The 19,831-nt window shown below is 33.9% G+C and overlaps 1 protein-coding gene across 1 annotated transcript; it reads left to right on the forward strand.

Moving 5' to 3' along the window:
• Positions 1-15,041: 15,041 nt before the first annotated feature.
• On the forward strand, positions 15,042-19,579 carry LOC107618321 (putative receptor-like protein kinase At5g18500). Its single transcript, XM_016320348.3, has 8 exons — positions 15,042-15,740; positions 16,067-16,762; positions 16,880-16,984; positions 17,088-17,210; positions 17,297-17,467; positions 17,592-17,721; positions 18,489-18,701; positions 19,128-19,579. Exons 2-8 carry the CDS (start codon positions 16,089-16,091, stop codon positions 19,239-19,241), a joined length of 1,530 nt encoding a protein of 509 aa, XP_016175834.1. The 5' UTR covers positions 15,042-15,740; positions 16,067-16,088; the 3' UTR covers positions 19,242-19,579.
• Positions 19,580-19,831: the final 252 nt, after the last annotated feature.

Raw genomic sequence — 19,831 nt, forward strand, 5'->3', positions numbered from 1 at the left:
ACTAGACATGGCCAATGACCAGCCAAGCTTCAGCATGTAATTCAGACATGACATGCCTGACATACCCTTCAGTCGTGTAACAGCTGAAGGTTGGAAACCTCAGTCCAAAAGAATTTAGACATGGCTTTACAGCCAGCCAGGCTTCACATGCTTCATGAAACACTAGAATTCATTCTTAAAAATTTTGAATAAATTTTTGAAAATATTTTTATTTTTTTTTTCGAAAACAAAAGAAAAATTTTTGAAAGATTTTTTTTTTGAAAAATTTTTGAAAACAAAACAAAAAGAAAATTACCTAATCTGAGCAACAGGATGAACCGTCAGTTGTCCATACTCGAACAATCCCCGGCAACGGCGCCAAAAACTTGGTACGCGGAATCGTGATTACACTTTAATTATGTAAAATTCATTGCTCTTTCTTTTCTCGGCAACGGCGCCAAAAACTTGGTACGCGAAATCGTGATTACACTTTAATTATGTAAAATTCATTGCTCTTTCTTTCCCTGGTAATGGCGCCAAAAACATGATGCCAAGACCATGGTTCACAACTCCGTGTAACTAACCAGCAAGTGCACTGGGTCGTCCAAGTAATACCTTACGTGAGTAAGGGTCGAATCCCACGGAGATTGTTGGTATGAAGCAAGCTATGGTCACCTTGCAAATCTCAGTTAGGCAGATATAAATTGATAATGGTGTTTTCGAATAATAATATAATAGAATAGGGATAGAAATACTTATGTAATTCATTGGTGAGAATTTCAGATAAGCGAATGGAGATGCTTTCGTTCCTCTGAACCTCTGCTTTCCTGCTATCTTCATCCAATCAGTCTTACTCCTTTCCATGGCTGGCTTTATGTGATACATCACCACTGTCAATGGCTACTTTCGGTCATCTCTCGGGAAAATGATCCAATGCCCTGTCACGGCACGGCTAATCGTCTGGAGGCATCACCCTTGTCAATGGCTTCATCTTATCCTCTCAGTGAAAATGGTCAACGCACCCTGTCACGGCACGGCTATTCATCTGTCGGTTCTCGATCATGCTGGAATAGGATTTACTATCCTTTTGCGTCTGTCACTAACGCCCTGCAATCGCGAGTTTGGAGCTCGTCACAGTCATTCATTCATTGAATCCTACTCGGAATACCACAGACAAGGTTTAGACTTTCCGGATTCTCTTGAATGCCGCCATCATTCTAGCTTACGCCACGAAGATTCTGATTAAGAGATCTAAGAGATACTCATTCAGTCGAAGGTAGAACGGATGTGGTTGTCAGGCACGCGTTCATAGGGAATGATGATGATTGTCATGTTCATCACATTCAGATTGAAGTACGAATGAATATCTTAGAAGCGAAATAAGATGAATTGAATAGAAAACAGTAGTACTTTGCATTAATCTTTGAGGAACAGCAGAGCTCCACACCTTAATCTATGGAGTGTAGAAACTCTACCGTGAAAATACATAAGTGAAAGGTCCAGGCATGGCCGAGATGGCCAGCCCCCAAAACGTGATCAATAGATCAAAAGATAACCCAAAGATGTCTAATACAATAGTAAAAGGTCCTATTTATAGTAAACTAGCTACTAGGGTTTACATGAGTAAGTAATTGATGTATAAATCCACTTCCGGGGCCCACTTGGTGTGTGCTTGGGCTGAGCTTTGAGTGTTACACGTGCAGAGGCCATTTGTGGAGTTGAACGCCATGTTTTGATCCATTTCTGGCATTCAACTCTAGTTTTGGATCCTTTTCTGGCGCTAGACGCCAGATTTGGGCAGAAAGCTAGCGTTGAACGCCAGATTACGTCGTCTATTATTGGCCAAAGTATGGACTATTATATATTTCTGGAAAGCCCTGGAAGTCTACTTTCCAACACAATTGGAAGCGCGCCATTTCGAGTTCTGTAGCTCCAGAGAATCCACTTTGAGTGCAGGGAGGTCAGAATCCAACAGCATCAGCAGTCCTTCTTCAACCTCTGAATCTGATTTTCGCTCAAGTCCCTCAATTTCAGCCAGAAAATATCTGAAATCACAGAAAAACACACAAACTCATAGTAAAGTCCAGAAATGTAAATTTAACATAAAAACTAATGAAAACATCCCTAAAAGTAACTAGATCCTACTAAAAGCATACTAAAAACAATGTCAAAAAGCGTATAAATTATCCGCTCATCAACCACTTATTTTTCGTCACCCTCTCGTGACCTTTTAATCATTTCATAAATCACATGTGTCGTGTTCTCTTTTCCCTTTCTTTCTTCTTCTTAACAAACCGAACTCAAATCATTTTTATTTAAAACCAACACCAACTTCAAAACCATTTCAGATTTAAACCTCTTTCAAAAGACTAAAAAGAATCATTTATTAAGTAAATATCACGGCAGAGTCTCGAGACTTTAGGGAGGACGACAATCAAACTCGTTCTTTAAAATTAATAAACTCCTTGAATCATAATTCCTTAAAATGTAGTTCTTTAATCAAACACAAAACATAAAGTCTTCTTTAATGAGTAAATATTCAATACATAATCTTTTCTAAACAAATCACATTCAAAACATAAAGTTTTTCCTTAATAAATCAAACCCAAACATAAATCTTTTCTTAATAAATCAAAAACCAAACAATAATGTAACACCCTAATTACCCTAATTACCCTAAGTCTTACCTCTAGCCATAAAGCAAAGGTTAATCAGAGGTTACGACAATCCTAAAGCTTATACATAAATATATAGATAGAGATCCTAAAGCTTATACTCAAAAGACTCCATAACAAGATAGAGATCCTCCGCTCTGTCACCACCAAAGCAACTCACCGAGGTGGGTGGCAACCTGCATATGAAAAATAACAACAGAATATGGTATGAGAACCGAAAGTTTTCAGTATGGTAACAGTGCCCAGTGATGTAAGATATAAGACTCCGGGATGCCAGAGGCAATCCTAGAACTTCATATCCATCACGAGATTCATCTTAAAGCATAACTAAAATATTAAAGCATAACTTAAAACCATAATGACAAAAGGGTAATCTAACTTAGGGGATTTTCTAATCTAACAGTTCTCCGCTGTCCCACAGCCTTCGCCAACCTATCCTCTATGCGATCCCATCGCCACCGCCTTCCAAACCTCCTCAATCCCAGTAGAATACACAATTAATACAATGCAAGTAAAACACAAGTATAGGTATATATGTCAAGTAATTCAATCAGAAAATTAGGCATGTTATACAATTAGGCAAGCAATACAAGTCGGCAAAGCAAGAAAACAGATAGAAGATGCACATTATGAATAACTGTCCTATAGGCTGTGATATCACATTGTCGGTTCAACTACCAACCCAACACATCTCCATGGAGATGTCGCCCTTCGGAATCATAATGGGAACCCCCGAGATATGGTGCTCGGAACACCGTCTAGGATTTTGTGCCTGCACACTCTAGTGATTCGAAGGGATGCGAGCAGGATATTGCCACGGACCTCACATCTCAACGCAAGCGGGACGAACCAAAATCCAAAGGGATGCGAGCAGGATATTGCCGCTACCTCGACAGGTGGGATCCAACCAAACCGTCCCTGCCAGGCGCATAGCGTCTCAACAATCTCAGTATAAAACAATGATTCAGTGGTTTTCAAAAATAATTTTTTTCAATATATCATGGATCCATCATTCCATTCCGAGTCCCAGACTCATCTCAACCACCATCAATTCAAAATTTCCACAATTCATAGTTAGTGATCATCAACACAATACTTCGCCTCCTCATTCAACCAAAACTATCCTCAGTACTCCAAAAACCTAAGTCTTTATTTTCTAAACTTTTTACAAGAAATATACCTAATTAAACTTACCTAAAGCATCCTCCATGTGTTGACACCTAAAAACAAGCTAAAAGATCTTAGATAAGTGCCACGGAAGTTTACAAGCTTGTCGGGAAGGTGAAACAGTTAAAAACAAGATTTTTATTGAAAAACAGGGCAGTGTGCGTACGCACAAGGGGGTGTGTGCACATGTCGAAGAGGATTTTCAAATGTGTGCGTACACATAGAGGTATACGTACGCACAGAAAGTAAAAATTTCAACTCTGTTCATCCGCACAAGATGTGCGAACGCCCTCAACAGAGTGCACCTTCCAACGTGTGTGTGCGCACATGGGTGTGCGTGCGCTCCCAGCAGCAGCCATATCCCCGTGTGTGCGTACGCACAAGGCTGTCCGTGCGCACAGTTTCAAAAATTCACAGGGTATGCGTGCGCACACAAATCAGAAATCACAAATTCTGCAGCATTCACAGAATTCAGATTTCAGACACCAACTTTCAACGGTCATATCTTTTTCTACAAAATTTGGATTTCCACAAAAAAATAAACCATTTTAAAGCTTTTTGAATTATCTTTAATTTGATATAAAAATCATTCAATTTTAAAAACCGTAGTTCAAGATATGATCCGTCGAATTTAGCCTAAAATCTATTTTTACCAAAAATTTCTAAACCTCAATTTTACGAAACTTTCAATACAAAATTGCTTATTCCACTTTCAAAAGAGTTCCAATGTACCTAAACTATATGCATATACTCTCAATTCATTCCTCAACCTATTAATATACAATTTTACCCACTTCCATCCAAAATTCCCCACTTTCAAGCCTCCAATTCTCAATTATTACAACTCAAAGCATCATTTTATTATTCTCCTTATTTATCAACATCAATACACTTCAAAAATTATTATCAATATCCAAATTCATCATTTTCAATCTGACATCATAAATTAACTTCAACATTCATCAAAATCATCACATATCAACATTCATTACCAACTAATTCAATCCTATCCTAAGGTCTACTAGCCTAAGTGTCCAGAAATATTATATATTACATAGAAAAATCGAAACCATACCTTGGCCGATTTTCAATATGTACAAAAATCCAAATTGCGTGCAATTCAAGCTTCCAACCACAACCAAGCTACCAATTCAACTCCAAGTTCCAAGTAAAAGCCAATAATCACAACTTCAAGCTATAAATACACATAATTCATAACCAATCAACCTAGGGTTTATCTTACTAAAAATTCACAAGGGTTCAAGACACTTTTACCTTGTCCAACAGTTTTGGAAGGAAAGTCTATAGTAATCAAGTGCTAGAGTGTACCTAAACACCCAAAATCACAAAATTTCACTCAATACAAAACCCAAAAACTCAAAATTCTTAGGGCAATAAACTGGGCAGAGCCTAGTAAAAAGCTTACCACAATACCTATCTAGAAGTGACGGTCTCGGTGAGAGCTTCACGTAGCCGCTAACGACACATAAATCGGAGCACCGTAGCTCCAGTTATGATCGAAAGAGTGATGAAGTGAATAGTAACTCTCCTCTCCCCTTTCACTCTTAACCTAGCAGCTGGAATTGGTGTTTATGAGAAGTGAATGTGCTGAATGGCCTTCACTTATAGGTATTTATATGTTGGACTTAGGCTCAGTTTGAGCTCGGTCCAACCCGTTAATATTTTTGGTCCGTTTGGCTCAATTTTGGGCCAAACTTTTAAAATTAGTGCTCGATTTTTAATTTTAATTATTTTCCTAACTTTTGCTACTGTTTTTACTGCTCTTACACAATACCAGACATATTTAGGGCGATACTGCCAATTAATTTACTAGTACGCATTTTTACGCAATTTTCTGAAGAAAATTACATTTTTCAACTTAGAAAAATCTACTGAGTCTGAATATCATATTTAAATTTTATAATTAATATTCTAAAATTTTGAACCTAATTCGGGCAATTAAATTATTATTATTATTTAACGTTAATTAATTGGTTAATTAATTCGCAGTTCTTACAAATATGATTTCTCAAGTCCAACCTTTTTCTAAATAAACAAAGTCTTAAGTTTAATAATAAAATTTCGATAGAATCTTCCCTAAAACTCGGACTTTGCCACCCTTTTCGGGTTCCAACCGAACCATTCTCAACCTCTTTTCAAACATTTTCAATAACTCAGACTAGTTACAATATCATAAATCATTTTTGATAAATCAATAAAACTCATTCCCAATATCTCAGATCGTTTCAAAGGCGAATTCATTTTCAATATCAAATTAACCTCAAACCAACAAAATTATTTTACATAGTATTTAATCAAACCAACTTTTCAACTCAATAATCAGAAACAGTCACAATTCAATCATCATCATAATAGCCTTAAATCAAGTACAAAAGTCAACTAAACATCTCCAATCAATCAATAAACCATTCAAACTAGCATTTATATTCATTTCAGGCAACTCAATTTAATTCATAAAACTTGCGAAATCATAAAAATATATTTTTCTTATTAATATCGACTTCAAACAATTCTTAGTAGTGAATTAAGTTTAAGAAATCACCCCTACCTCATTCACGATTTAATTACGTGACAAATTCCGTTTCCTCTTGGCCTATACCCTTAGCAGTCACAACTACAGCCCATTCCACCGTCGCAGCAACGGCGGCAACCCCAAACGCGACATGCAACAACCAGGAATCAATCCTTCATTACCAAAACCTCAGAATTTTCACCAAAAATATAACATAACGCATATACACTAGCTATGAGGGTTTTGAAACAGAAAGGCTTACTGTAACAAAGGGAAAACACAGAAACAGAGCGACAGTGGATCTCGGCAGTGGCAGCAGCATTTCCCGGCGACAGAGGCGTGGTGGCGTAGCTGGTTCCCCCTTCGAAGCCCCCCAACAGTGATGCGATGGATCTGACAATGATGGGATTCTCGGCGGCAGCAGGAGCTTCTGATGGCGATGACGTCTGGTTTACGAATGACAGCGACGACGAAGCGCCAACGGCGATGGCGACGGCTTCTTCCTCCCGCTCACGCTCCTCCTCTCTGCCTCGGACTCGATGGTGGCAACGTGCGGAAGGCAGCTTCCTCTCTTGCACGGTTTACTCAACTGCGTCCCCTTCTCTCCTCTTCGTCAGTGGAAGCGGCGGCAGCTTCGCAGTCTACAGCAGCGTCAACGGTGGTGGCGAGACCCACGGCGCCAGCGCTGTCTTGCTCTGCTTCTCTCTTCTCCCACAGCTCTGATTCTCCCTCTCTTCCCTTCTCAGCTCTCCGTCACTCTCTTTTTTCTTCCTCTAATTTCTCTTCTTTTCTTTTCCATTTTGTTTGTTGAAGTTGTATTGTATGTAGAGGTTGGCGGTGGTGAGTGAGTTATGAGGGAGGGTGAGCGTGGCTAATTGAAGAATGAACAGGTGGTAGGGGTTATACATGTAGGTGAATTGGGTAAAAGGGTTAGGGTTTCAATATGGGATTAGGGTTTTGTGTATGAAATTCGGGATTTTTGGTAATTTAGTAATTTTAATAAAATTAAAGAGTAATATAGTAACCGAAAACTAGTTCCAAATCCAATAATAATATCTATAAAATTATCATTTAATCATCAATTTACAAATTATTTTCAACTCAATACTCTAATTCAATATTTGGAGATAATCAAATTAATTTCTTTTAAATTATAAAATAGAGCTAAAAATCTAATTATTCAAATTAAAGTATAAAAATTTTTTATTATCATTCAATTACTAAAGCTTTAAATCATATATAAGAAATTGCTTAATTGATATATAAAATCTCTTAAAAATATAATCTCAATTATATATAATAAATTATAAATAAATTTCTTATTTAACTTTTAAAAATCTGAGGTCTTACCGCTACGAATAGGACCATCAATTTTTGTGTATGGTTCTGTTACTGAGAATTTACCACCATGAGCTGAAGTGTTTGTGTTCTTGGGTTGTTGTAGGTTATCAATTGCTGCCTCCAGATGAGCAAAACGGGCATCAGTTGCAGTCTTTTTTGGTTCAAAACATCAATTAAGCGAGAAAGCTCATTAGTTATTGTATCCACTTTTATATGTAGGCTTTTTTTTTGAAGTAAAGGAGCTCAACACAACAAAATAGAGCAAAAAGGGACAAATAACTAAACAGAAGACAAGAATCAATCTATAGTCATCTTCAGCATTGCCATCAACAACCATTTGGATCAACTCTACTCGACTCTTTGTAGCTTATAAGCGACCTATTGATAACTTCCACAACTCCTGTTTCTTGACTCCTGAAGATTCTGTCGTTCATTTCCATCCATATTTGCCAAACGATAGCAAAAAACCCAATTAGCCACCCAGAAGATTCCTCCTTCCTTACAGTTACTCATGTCCAGCTTTCAAAGTGTTGTTTAATTGTCCCTGGAACAACCCACAATCTACCATAGTCGAACAACCATGCACACCACACCTGTCAAGTAAACTGACAACGAAGAAACAAGTGGCGAAAGTCCTCAACATCTTTTTTACATAAAACACACACGCTATCATGCTAATCAATAATGCCTAACCTACGTAATCTCTCTTTAGCATTGACTCTACCAACTAGCACAAACTAGGTAAATAACTCAATACGTGGAGGTACTAAACCTCTCCAAATGGAACTAGTGAAACTATAACTCGTAATGTCCTCCAGAAGTATTTTTGCCTACAAAACCTACACAAAGGAGTTAGTAGAATAAACGCCTGATTTATCAAATTTCCACACCAGTTGGTCCTCTCTCTCAGTTATTAACTTGATTGCTTGTAGAACTTCATGAAGTTGGTTAACTAGTTCTAACTCGCATTGGAATAGTTCCCTTCTCCACTGAAAGTTTCATATACATTCTACCCCATCCCAAAATTCACAATCCCCTAAAACAGATCCGTTATGATTTGAAACCGAAAAAAGCCTTGGAAAAGTGTTCTTCAATACACTAGTTGGCAACCAATTGTCCTTCCAAAATCTGACTTGTCTACCGTTACCTACCTCCAAAGATAAACCCTTGATCATCTCCCTCACCTCCTACTCCTTGATCTGCAACTGACAAATATCTTATAGTATTAACTGTAGCACCCACTAGCAGAATAATTATAAAAACTTCTCAAATAGTTTTAACTTATAAGAATAAAGTATGTTAAACCAGTATCTTAACAACTACTAGGTGAGTACTAAGTAAACAAATTCAGCAACAAGAGTATATGACCAAATAGAAAGGGAAAAACAAGTAAGAATAGAAATGGGTATAACCAAGAATTTATGATCAAATAGAAAGGAAAAAACAGATAAGAAGCAAACGTACCATCGACTTCTAAGCCACACCTGAAACCGGCAAAGAAATTGGTGTTATTGCTAGAAGGGAAGAAGAAGAAGCATTCTCAAAATTAGGAATTAAGAGTCATACCAGTCATAATGTCAACATTGTGCCTTTCTTTGTCTTATAAGTTTCAATCACATAATCCCTCAATTGAGAATTGGCTCTCTTTTGTGTGTAGCTCTTTTCACTCTTCTCATTTTCATTACTTTGTGTCACATAGTCTGAATTTTCATCCCATTTCTCTTTTCCTTCACCTATATCTATGGGTAAAATGACTCCAATAGCCATTGGTATTGCAACATTAATCAAACAATAAAATAATCATAAAATACATATGTGGATACGAAAATTAGTTATTATATTATATATATATAAAAGATATTATTTATACTCACAAATATTTTGACAAATCTATCTATAAAATAAAAAACTCAAAATATATTCATAAAAAATAAATTCTAATTGATAAAACTTTTTTAAATTCTAAAAAATTATTTAAAATTTTCAAATTACTCCTTCAAATATAATGTAACTTAACTCCAAATTGTCAATTAGAACTATAATAATAATCCTACCTCATCCGATTCCAAATCTCCAAACCTTACTGCCACCAACTTATCGGCACCGGATTCAATGATTCCAAAACATTTGGACCATTAAATGGTCCCATAACAAAACATGTTTTTTAAGTTTTTTAATAACTGCTAAATAGTTTTTTTCTAATTTTAATTATAAATTAATTCCATATATTTTATTTAATTATAAAAACTATTTTTTATTTTATAAATTATTATTTTATCATTTATCTATTATGTTTATTAACAATTAAAAATAAAAACAATAACGAATTAGATCTTCCATTGATCGTAATAACTTTTTGGCAATCCTAATCGATTAAAAGTTTATCTTTGATCCGTTACATCCGTCGAGGGTTGTGAAATCGTGTTTCTTAGAAAATCAATCGATTGGATTAACAAAACAATCGATTGAATTTCAGGTTTCCCATAACTCAATCGATTGGACTTTAGGTTATCACAAAATAATCGATCGAAAGTTGCAAGGCAGTATGGTTTGCCCAAAAATCAATCGATTGGTCATATTACCCAATCGGTTGAACTCATCAAAGCAATCCGAGTTTAATTAATTTAATCCATTGGTTATGAGAATTCAATCGATTGGTTATGTTTTGAAGTTTGTACGTGACTAATGGCATATTCCAATTCAATCGATTGGTATGAGAATTCAATCGATTGAAATGTGACGTAAATAATTTTTATCTGCATCCAATCGATTAAAATTTGAAACGTGTTATATATTAATCGTGGTAACCATGCGTATTCAGCCTCCCTTCCCCTTTTAAACATAAGAACACCATTTTTGCTAGCCTCTCTTCTCTCTCTAAATCCAAAAAACTTCTCTCTTCTTCTTCTCCAATCTCACCAACATCCAATCTAAACTACATACATATTATTAATGATAAAGTTGAGCAAGAACTGCTTTCTGAAGCTGAGACTGCATGGACACAGCGTGAATGATCAATACAACATGTGCTTTTTCCGTCCATGAGACTCTTTCTAAAACCACCTGTCTCTATGGCTACAGATGGAACCTTTGTTCGGGTAATGTACATACTTTTTTTATTTAATAATTCAATAAATGATATCTATTGATCATCGTTAGCATTTACACCATGCAAATTTCATCCTCCATAGGTCACTACCGCAAGAAGTATTTCCTTTTTTCATTTTAAAGAGCCACATGATGATAATTTTTATTAACTGAACAACATATTTGTTTAGTGTTAATAATTTTGTTTTGTATTTTTAATGATAAATTCATATTTTAGAATTGAAAATATAACGTTATAATTGTTGTTGTGTGGCCTAATTTTCTTATCGGTTGAATGAGTCAATAATTAATTATTGATAGATGATATCTGTGATATGAAGAAACATACAATTTAATCTTAGAAAAGAAATTTGACTACTGCCATTATCTATTTCGTTTATTGATATTTTGTGTCTTTAAACTTTATGCAGGTAGCTTCATTGGAGGAACTGTACAAGATTTTTGAAAGATGCTAGGCAACCATATGAATTATTGCTCTCTGTGATATCCTCTTTAATATTGTGCTCTTGTGAATATGTAAATATAGTATTCAGGAGCTCGTTTCAAAGATTTTCTTGGTCTGGTGATTCTAAATCATGTTTCTTGTAAAGTACTTTCGAATGTAAAAAGCATTTTGAGAACAATTGAATTGGATGTGTTCTTGTGTATTACTTTCGTGTCATTGCAGCCAGCCATCCAAAAACGAACGATTTTGATATCCTGCTTTGTGGTCATTCTTCGAGCAGCCAATCCTAATGTTGGATAAATACTTTCGATTTTGTTATACAGCTAACGTTTACTATTGAATTTTGTTGATATATATAAGGATTGACCAAGGATTCCTTTATTTGAAGTAAGGAACTTTTTTAGAATGTAAAATGTAAATATAATATCCCATCACACACCGTGTAATGTACAAAAATCGATTGCCTTTGCTGAATGTGTCTCATATTAATATACTCAGATTTTTAGATTATTCCCAAATCCCGATCAGTAACTTACTTCTATCAAGTATCGTGGATCAACAACATAATAGGTTGTAATCTGAAAGTAATAAGACCAATCGATTGGGTAATAAGACCAATCGATTGATTTTTGGGCAAACCATACTCCCTTGCAACTTTCAATCGATTGTTTTGTGATAACCTGAAGTTCAATCGATTGATTTTTTAAGAAACACAATTTCACAACCCTCGACGAATGTAACGGATCGAAGATGAACTTTTAATCGATTGGGATTGCCAAAAAATTATTATGATCAATGAAATATCTAATTCGTTATTGTTTTTTTTATTGTTAATAAACATAATAGATGAATGATAAAATAATAATTTATAAAATAAAAAATAATTTTTATAATTAAATAAAATATATGAGATTAATTTATAATTAAAATAAAAAAAAACTATTTAACAATTATTAAAAAATTTAAAAAATATGTTTTATTATGAGATCATTTAATAATCCAAAGGTTCTGGACCATCTAATCGTTTGCCCAACTTATCCCACGCTTGAAGTTACCACAATTAGAGTTAGTTATGTTAAACTAAATTGTTAGAAATGGTAGTTTGAAAAATATAAGTGGTGTTTTAATATAGATTCGGTCATTTGGATAATTTTACCAACTAGAGTTTATTTTTTATATATGAATATAATATTTATTATTTCATTTTTTAAAAATAAATTTATTAATATTTTAAAACATTTATACATAAAAATAGTAGCTTATTCACTAATTTATTAAAGAAATTACTATCCCGTAATTAGTATACTTCAAGACGATATAGATGTAACTGTACAAAGTTGGACACTGAGTCATTGAATAATTATTCATTACAACTTTATCTTCGCCGTACAACTTTTGTATTTACGTCTACATGGAGTGATCAGCTATCACTAATTTCATAATACCACGTCAAAAATGTTTCATATTAAAATAGTAAAAAATATCAAAATTCTATACTAGATTTCGTATGCAATCAATTGAAATTGTAGGGTTCTCGTTATGTGTGGAGTATTTAAATTGCAACGCTTATATATAAATATAATATTTTTTAAATAAAATAATTTTTAACAAAAAAATATTTAATTTTTTAATAATTAAATAATAATTTAATCGTGCTGTCAAATATCTTTTTTTCCGAAGGGTTAGAAATAATTTGTCATTTTTTAATAAAAAATAATATGTTAAATTAGGGCCTTAGGGGTTAATTTGTATGCTGCAAAAAAAAAAAAAAAAATTAACTAAAGACAATCTGGTACGTTTATTCCACAATGAATATCGCCCAAGTTATATTAGCTTGAGGTTTAGTAAAATTCATTATGGCTCTTGTCTGTTTATCCATCATATAAAAGTGTTTAGGAAAGGAGGTAGGTTAGATTTTACGCAGAGTCAAGTAAAGTAAGTGTAATTTGCCTAATATTATTTGGTAAGAGACATTTTATCATGTAACATATATACCTGATGTACTTTTACTATGATAAAAGTTGGAAATGATTTTACTCTGATATTATTTATTAAGTCAAACACTTATAATTAAGCTAAAAATTATAGTAATCAGTAATAATATAATGCAACCTTATTTTCATATAGTTTATCAAAACTAAGCACAAGAATTGTACTAATATCAGTGAACATTGAAATAAATTTTTAAAAACTTTTAAATTGGATATCTTTGTTTCTAAAATTTTTTATTATTATAGAAGTTTTTGAGACAAATTAATCAGTTTGTAAGGGGATTAATTTGTTTTACAATAATTTTTTGTAATAAAAAATTTATTAAAAATTTATTTATTCAATATATATATATTAAAACTTTTATTAAAAGTAGTGACAGATGAACCAATGTGTTTTTCAATAAAAATAACTTTAAAAATTTATAAAATAATAAAAAATTATTGAAAATTAATATTTGATCTAAAATTTGTTAAAGGCTCATTTAAATATTTATTATATACATAATTAAAGACATTAAAAGGAAAGAATAATGGGATGCCCATAAAATATTAAAAGGCTAGTTAAATAGAACCAGTAAATTCAATAATAAAATTAAATAACACATCTTAAACTTTCTGCACAGCTAATCAAAATATCCAAATTTAATTTACTCATTTTTAGGAGTACTTGTAAAATATAACTTATCATAGGTGTTGAATTTTGTTTTCCAAATTTATTATTCACTTTTCTATATAAACATAGTATTCCTTTAAAGATGTAAAAAATGAACTTAAGAAACAATATTAAAAATATATTTATATTTCTAAGTTAAAATTTCAAAAAGAACTTATATACAAAAACATACTAAAAAGATAATAATAATAACTAATTTGGATTCGTCTAATAATTAAAAGATTTTTAATTAGTTTTAATGCAAACTTAACTTTTATCTTAGTTATTTTGGCAGAATTTTAAAAAATTTTAATGGGTATAAATTTTACTGTAAATCTAAAATATAATTATGTAATTATAGAAGTGGACTCAGTTGCTACAATAAGGTTTATTCTTTATGATGATATTAATTTGTATTTTTTTCAAGCTTTTATTTTGATAATTAAGAAGAGATATAATAGACTAATTAACTAAAAAATATAACATCAATTCTAATAAGCAAATTTTTGTGCAGATGAAATGACTAATTATAGTCATAATTTACTTTTTAACTGTCATGTATTATTTAATTTACTTTCTTGTTTTCTCTCTTTGTTTTCATACTGATTCTATCGATATCTCATTCTCAAAATTGTTGTCCTTTAGTTTATTTTTTCTTAGACTTTAAACCCGTTGTTAATAAAAAAAAAAATTATTAGTCTATTTAAACAAATATTGAGAATTCAAATCATGCATTGTAATTCATTAGCTAGTAACAAATTGTTAAATAAGACTCAAATTTTCGGCGAATTAATCTTTAGTCTGTCAAATTCAAAAATATCATGAAAAATAAATAAATAATACCTTATTACAATTTTCTTTACATAATTCTCACGCATTATTATTCCTATTTTAGAAGTGAATGATGATATATTAATTAACGTGCAAGTATAATATAAACAGAAAAAATCACAAAAACAAAACTAACGAAATTTTAAGCAAGACATGTTCAAAAACCTAATTATCAATTTTATTATTATTATTTTTAAGTTAGAAATTTATAAGTCCAACTAAAAAAAAGCACTGAAGCACTCTAATACAAAAGTGTGTTGGATAAGAATGACGGGGCAATATTCGGCGTATAATAATGTGCAATAAATTTTAATTTGTTGGGTTCGAGTAATGAGTAACGTAAGGACCCTGTTCCGAACTTATGACTTATGAGGCACTCGTTAAGGTATCGGACAACAAGAGTGTAACTAATATTACAAAGCTAACCATCAATCAAATCCAAAAATTAAAAATAAAAATAAATAAAAAGGGTGCAAAAAAATAAATAATTGGCAATAATCATCAGTCATGTTCCTGACAGACAGCTGAGGAATATCCCAATAGCAACTAGCAGATGCAGATGCAGATGCAGAGTTTGCAAACCATTTCTTCATTTCTTTGCAATTTTTGCATTTGCATCATTCTCTCTTTCTTTCTTTAACTGCATTGGAGAAAATTTTGAGAAAATTCCAATGCATCTATTGTATTTGCTTAAGCTCAAAACCTACCACTGACTTCTTCTACTTCACATCCCTTTTCTTCTTCTTCTTCTCAATTCTCATCCACCACCGCTGAAAGTTCAGATTTACACTCACATTTGCCATACCCAGAAAGCATTCGCTGTTTTTCATATAAAAAGTTTACTTTTTTGAGAACTGGGTAGATTTGGGTTCTTTGTTTTGTGTGTTACCCATAGTCAAAGATCTGAGGTTTTTGGGTTTGGTCTCTTTGTGTAAAAGGGGTGACTCATGTTAAGGGATTTCAGAGATCTGGGAGGATTTGTGGTTTTGACCTTGTGAATCTGAGTCCGTACAGATAGGTAAGAGTTAGAAAGACTATGTTTGAATGCTTGTATTACTTAGAATGCTTATGCTTATGTAATAATATCTACTAACACAAGTTGGTTTATGATGTAAGTGTTGAATATTCTATTTCCTTTTTTAGCCTAATTGTGTTGTTGTCAAGCATTATGATGCTTGCTCACATTGCTTTTTAGTTAAATGGTATCCATCAATTAAGATTCCAGGTCTATATATGCATGATGTTACCTATTAATTAACGAAAAAAAATTGAATGTTGATGCGATTTGTTTAATGTTTCTTTCTTATCCAAATTTTGTTTGTTTGTTTTGTTACTATATTGTAGGCATCAAGGCTTTTTCTAAGAAATGGGTTCTGATCTGAAAGTTGAATTGTCCAAGAAAACTCCAATTTTTGGTATTAAGGTTTGGGAAGTAATTGGAATTGCGGTTGGATTATTCATTATAGTGATCCTTTGTGTGCTCTCATTTTGCCTTAGTTCAAGGAAGAAGTCTAAAAAGGATAGAGATAACAAGGTTCCTGTTAGTCAAATACCCACCGTGTCGAAGGAAATCAAGGAGGTGAGGGTTGAGCAAGTGCCGGCGAATGGATTCGTCCCGCGAGATGGAATACTCCTCACTATTCATGATAAGTCCAGTGACAGAGAATCAGACAAAGTTATGGTTCACTTGGGTGTGGGGAAAATGAAGCATGGGGATAGTGGCAGCCACTCAGATTCATTTCATCACTTGGAGAAAGATGGATATGGATCACAGTCAGGGGAAGAAGGCAGCTCCGGCACGTTTAAAGCAGCATACAATCCGTCTTCTTCGTATCCTATTACAGCCCCTTCGCCTCTGTCTGGCCTTCCAGAATTCTCTCACTTGGGTTGGGGTCACTGGTTTACATTGAGGGATCTTGAACTTGCCACAAACCGGTTTTCGAAGGAGAATGTCCTTGGTGAAGGTGGCTATGGAGTTGTTTATAGGGGACAGTTGATAAATGGGACTTCAGTGGCAGTTAAGAGGATACTCAATAACATGTGAGTTCCATGACAATGTTGATGACTTCAAATCAACATTAATGTTTTTTCCCTCTTTTATTCATGATAGATTGATAGTTCTGCCAAACTTATTTTCCTTTTTCCTTTTTTGGTCAGTGGTCAAGCAGAGAAAGAATTTAGGGTTGAAGTTGAAGCTATTGGCCATGTTCGACATAAAAATTTAGTTCGTCTTTTGGGGTATTGCATTGAGGGGACTCACAGGTACCCCGGCTTGTTCAATTATAGTATAGTCTTAGAATTACATTAAAAGGACCATGATTACATTCAATTTTTTGAATTATACCTCTGGTTGGTATATTTTCAGGATATTAGTGTACGAGTATGTTAACAATGGAAACTTAGAGCAATGGCTTCATGGAGCAATGCGTCATCATGGATATCTTACCTGGGAAGCGCGTATCAAGATTCTTCTGGGCACGGCTAAAGCGTCAGTCATTGCATCTATGTTTCTTCAGGCTAAGTTTAGTTTTTGGTTTTCCTAGTCCTAATTTGTAGCAATATACTTGTTTTCAGGCTTGCTTATTTGCATGAAGCAATTGAACCGAAGGTTGTACACCGAGATATCAAGTCGAGCAACATATTAATTGATGACGACTTCAATGCCAAGGTTTCTGATTTTGGCCTGGCCAAGTTACTGGGTGCTGGGAAGAGTCATGTTACAACAAGAGTTATGGGAACCTTTGGGTCAGTATTGTGAGCTTTTTAGAGCAATGTCTTCTTCTTTTCTGTGCTTAACTTCTTATACTTTCAGAATAGGAACATTGAAACTTATACAATCCTCTTTCCATTTGATGCAAAAAATTGGCAGATATGTGGCTCCTGAATATGCAAATACTGGCCTTTTAAATGAGAAGAGTGATGTTTATAGTTTTGGTGTTGTGCTGCTCGAAGCAATTACCGGAAGAGATCCAGTCGACTATGGCCGTCCACCACAGGAAGTGAGTAAATTTTCTATTTATCATCACCATCTTTAAATTGTTTCCAACTCAGCATATGTTTTGTCACTTTATTCCAGCTAGTCAGCTACCTTATCATTTGGGAATGCATCATGTTGTATTGAAGCATTTCGGATGTACATGCTGTTTTGATGGTCTAATGCATGACCGATTTAGAAATATCTGTAGTTATTTTATATAACACCATCAAAGCAAGTCATTGGGATATTATGGTTCACTTTTCAGTAATTAACTACAAAAGCAAGAGAATTTAATATTCACTTAGTAACTTAAAGTACATGTATAACAATAACGTTCTCGGTCCTTGACAGCTCTAGTAATTGTGTATAGTTTTCTTTCCTTTTCCACATTCACTCCAATTGCTAGTACTACTAAGCATCCTTCCTCCGAAAGCAAAATTATGATTGTGCTCTTCCAAGCTTCCAATCCTGGCAAACACGGAGGCGGCACTTGTTTAAATATTGATGAATCATTTCCATATTTCTTATGCATTATTCTGTTTTTTTGGGTATCAGTACAAACATTGTTCCGGTGCTATTTGGTTAATGTTGAATGCATATGACTAGTGGTTCGATCTGGGAACAGGAGTCATGAGCCTGGATGGGGAAATTCATATCCTAATTCATTCATTCCTCTGTTATTATAATATTATTGTTATGTGTGTTCTTAGTTGCATGTTATTCATGCAAGTTCTGATCAATAGTTTTGACTGGTGGCATTTTACATACCATGAACCGCAATGTCCTCAGGTTAATCTGGTTGACTGGTTGAAGATGATGGTTGGAAACAGACGATCGGAAGAAGTAGTAGACCCGAACATTGAGGTGAAGCCATCAACCAGAGCTTTGAAACGGGCTCTCTTAACAGCTTTAAGATGTGTTGATCCAGATCATGTCAAAAGACCCAAGATGGGCCAAGTCGTACGAATGCTCGAGTCAGAGGAATACCCTTTACCCAGAGAGGTTTGCTTTTATCCATTTTTCTCAGGCTTCTATTTTCTTGCATGCATACTCAGTCACTAATTCTTCAAGTTTCGTTTTTCTGTAAAAGATTCTTTCTGTTTTTACACAAGCTTAACAAAATTTTGAATACAATCTGCGGATATGATTGTTTAATTATCTTGAAATTTTCGCTGTGAAAGGATCTTGTATCAATAAATTATTAGCATACTCCAGAACCGTGATGTTTGATCATACCACATACCATACTTAATGCTCGAAGCAAATTTATTGGCCCTTCTCATTACTTCTACCAGATTCCATGTTGATTCTGGTTTGGCCCTACTTCAAGTTCTCAGTTCCTAGTTGAACTCGTAAAAGGCCGCATGCACTTAAACGATGAGTGATTTTAGACTGACATTTGTTTTAATCATTTGTGTGGATCCTCAGGATCGAAGGCAGCGAAGAAATTGTGGAAATAACTCGGAAATCGAATCCCAGAAGGATCATTCGGACACAGACAGGAGCGAGATTCAGGGTTCTGTATCAGAGAGTGGAGGGTAACATTAAGACATGGCCACAAGAATGAGATTCTTTTTGAGGATCAATTGTATTGTATAAAGAAAAAGGTGGGGATGGGGATAAATTTTTTCAAAAAGAACTTTAGCCGCTTAGATTCTTGGATTTTGGTTCAGCAGGGGGTTAAGGTTTTTAAATGTTTTTTCCATTTTTTTCTTTTTTATGTGGTAGAGGGAATGAGGGATTAGATATCATTTGTGTATGAATGTCACGACTGAAGACCCAAAATATTGGGATGTGTACAGAATCTTAAGATTTGTTTTCATAAATCTGTAGACCTTGTCATTGGGGACAGTAAAAATAAGTTGTTTATGTGGTTTTTATCTTGAAGATTTAAATATGCTTAAATGGACAGGTTGCTATTCTGTTTCATGACCAGGTTTCGGTAGATTCGATACCTTAAACAATGAAGTTAGGCGTTAAGTATTTTATGAACCAAGGTTTTAACCAAGTCTCAGGCGCTTCTTCTCTTTCATGCACAGGCGGGCACTTCCTCCTCTTTCGGTTTTGTTGTCATAATCTTTTTTCTTTTGCATTTTTTGTTATTAATATTGTCGTCATCATTTTCTTTTTGC

The sequence above is a fragment of the Arachis ipaensis genome, chromosome B9 (genome assembly GCF_059453495.1).
Source record: "Arachis ipaensis isolate K30076 ecotype BB chromosome B9, ASM5945349v1, whole genome shotgun sequence".
Classification (NCBI taxonomy): domain Eukaryota; kingdom Viridiplantae; phylum Streptophyta; class Magnoliopsida; order Fabales; family Fabaceae; genus Arachis; species Arachis ipaensis.

What these genes read in the sequence shown, in the direction of transcription:
- LOC107618321 (XM_016320348.3), top strand. Translation starts at nt 16,089, where the DNA reads ATGGGTTCTGATCTGAAAGTTGAATTGTCCAAGAAAACTCCAATTTTT. An exon ending in CTTCTGGGCACGGCTAAAGC is followed by an intron (nt 17,211 to 17,296) that starts GTCAGTCATTGC and finishes ACTTGTTTTCAG; the next exon opens with GCTTGCTTATTTGCATGAAG. An exon ending in AATACCCTTTACCCAGAGAG is followed by an intron (nt 18,702 to 19,127) that starts GTTTGCTTTTAT and finishes GTGGATCCTCAG; the next exon opens with GATCGAAGGCAGCGAAGAAA.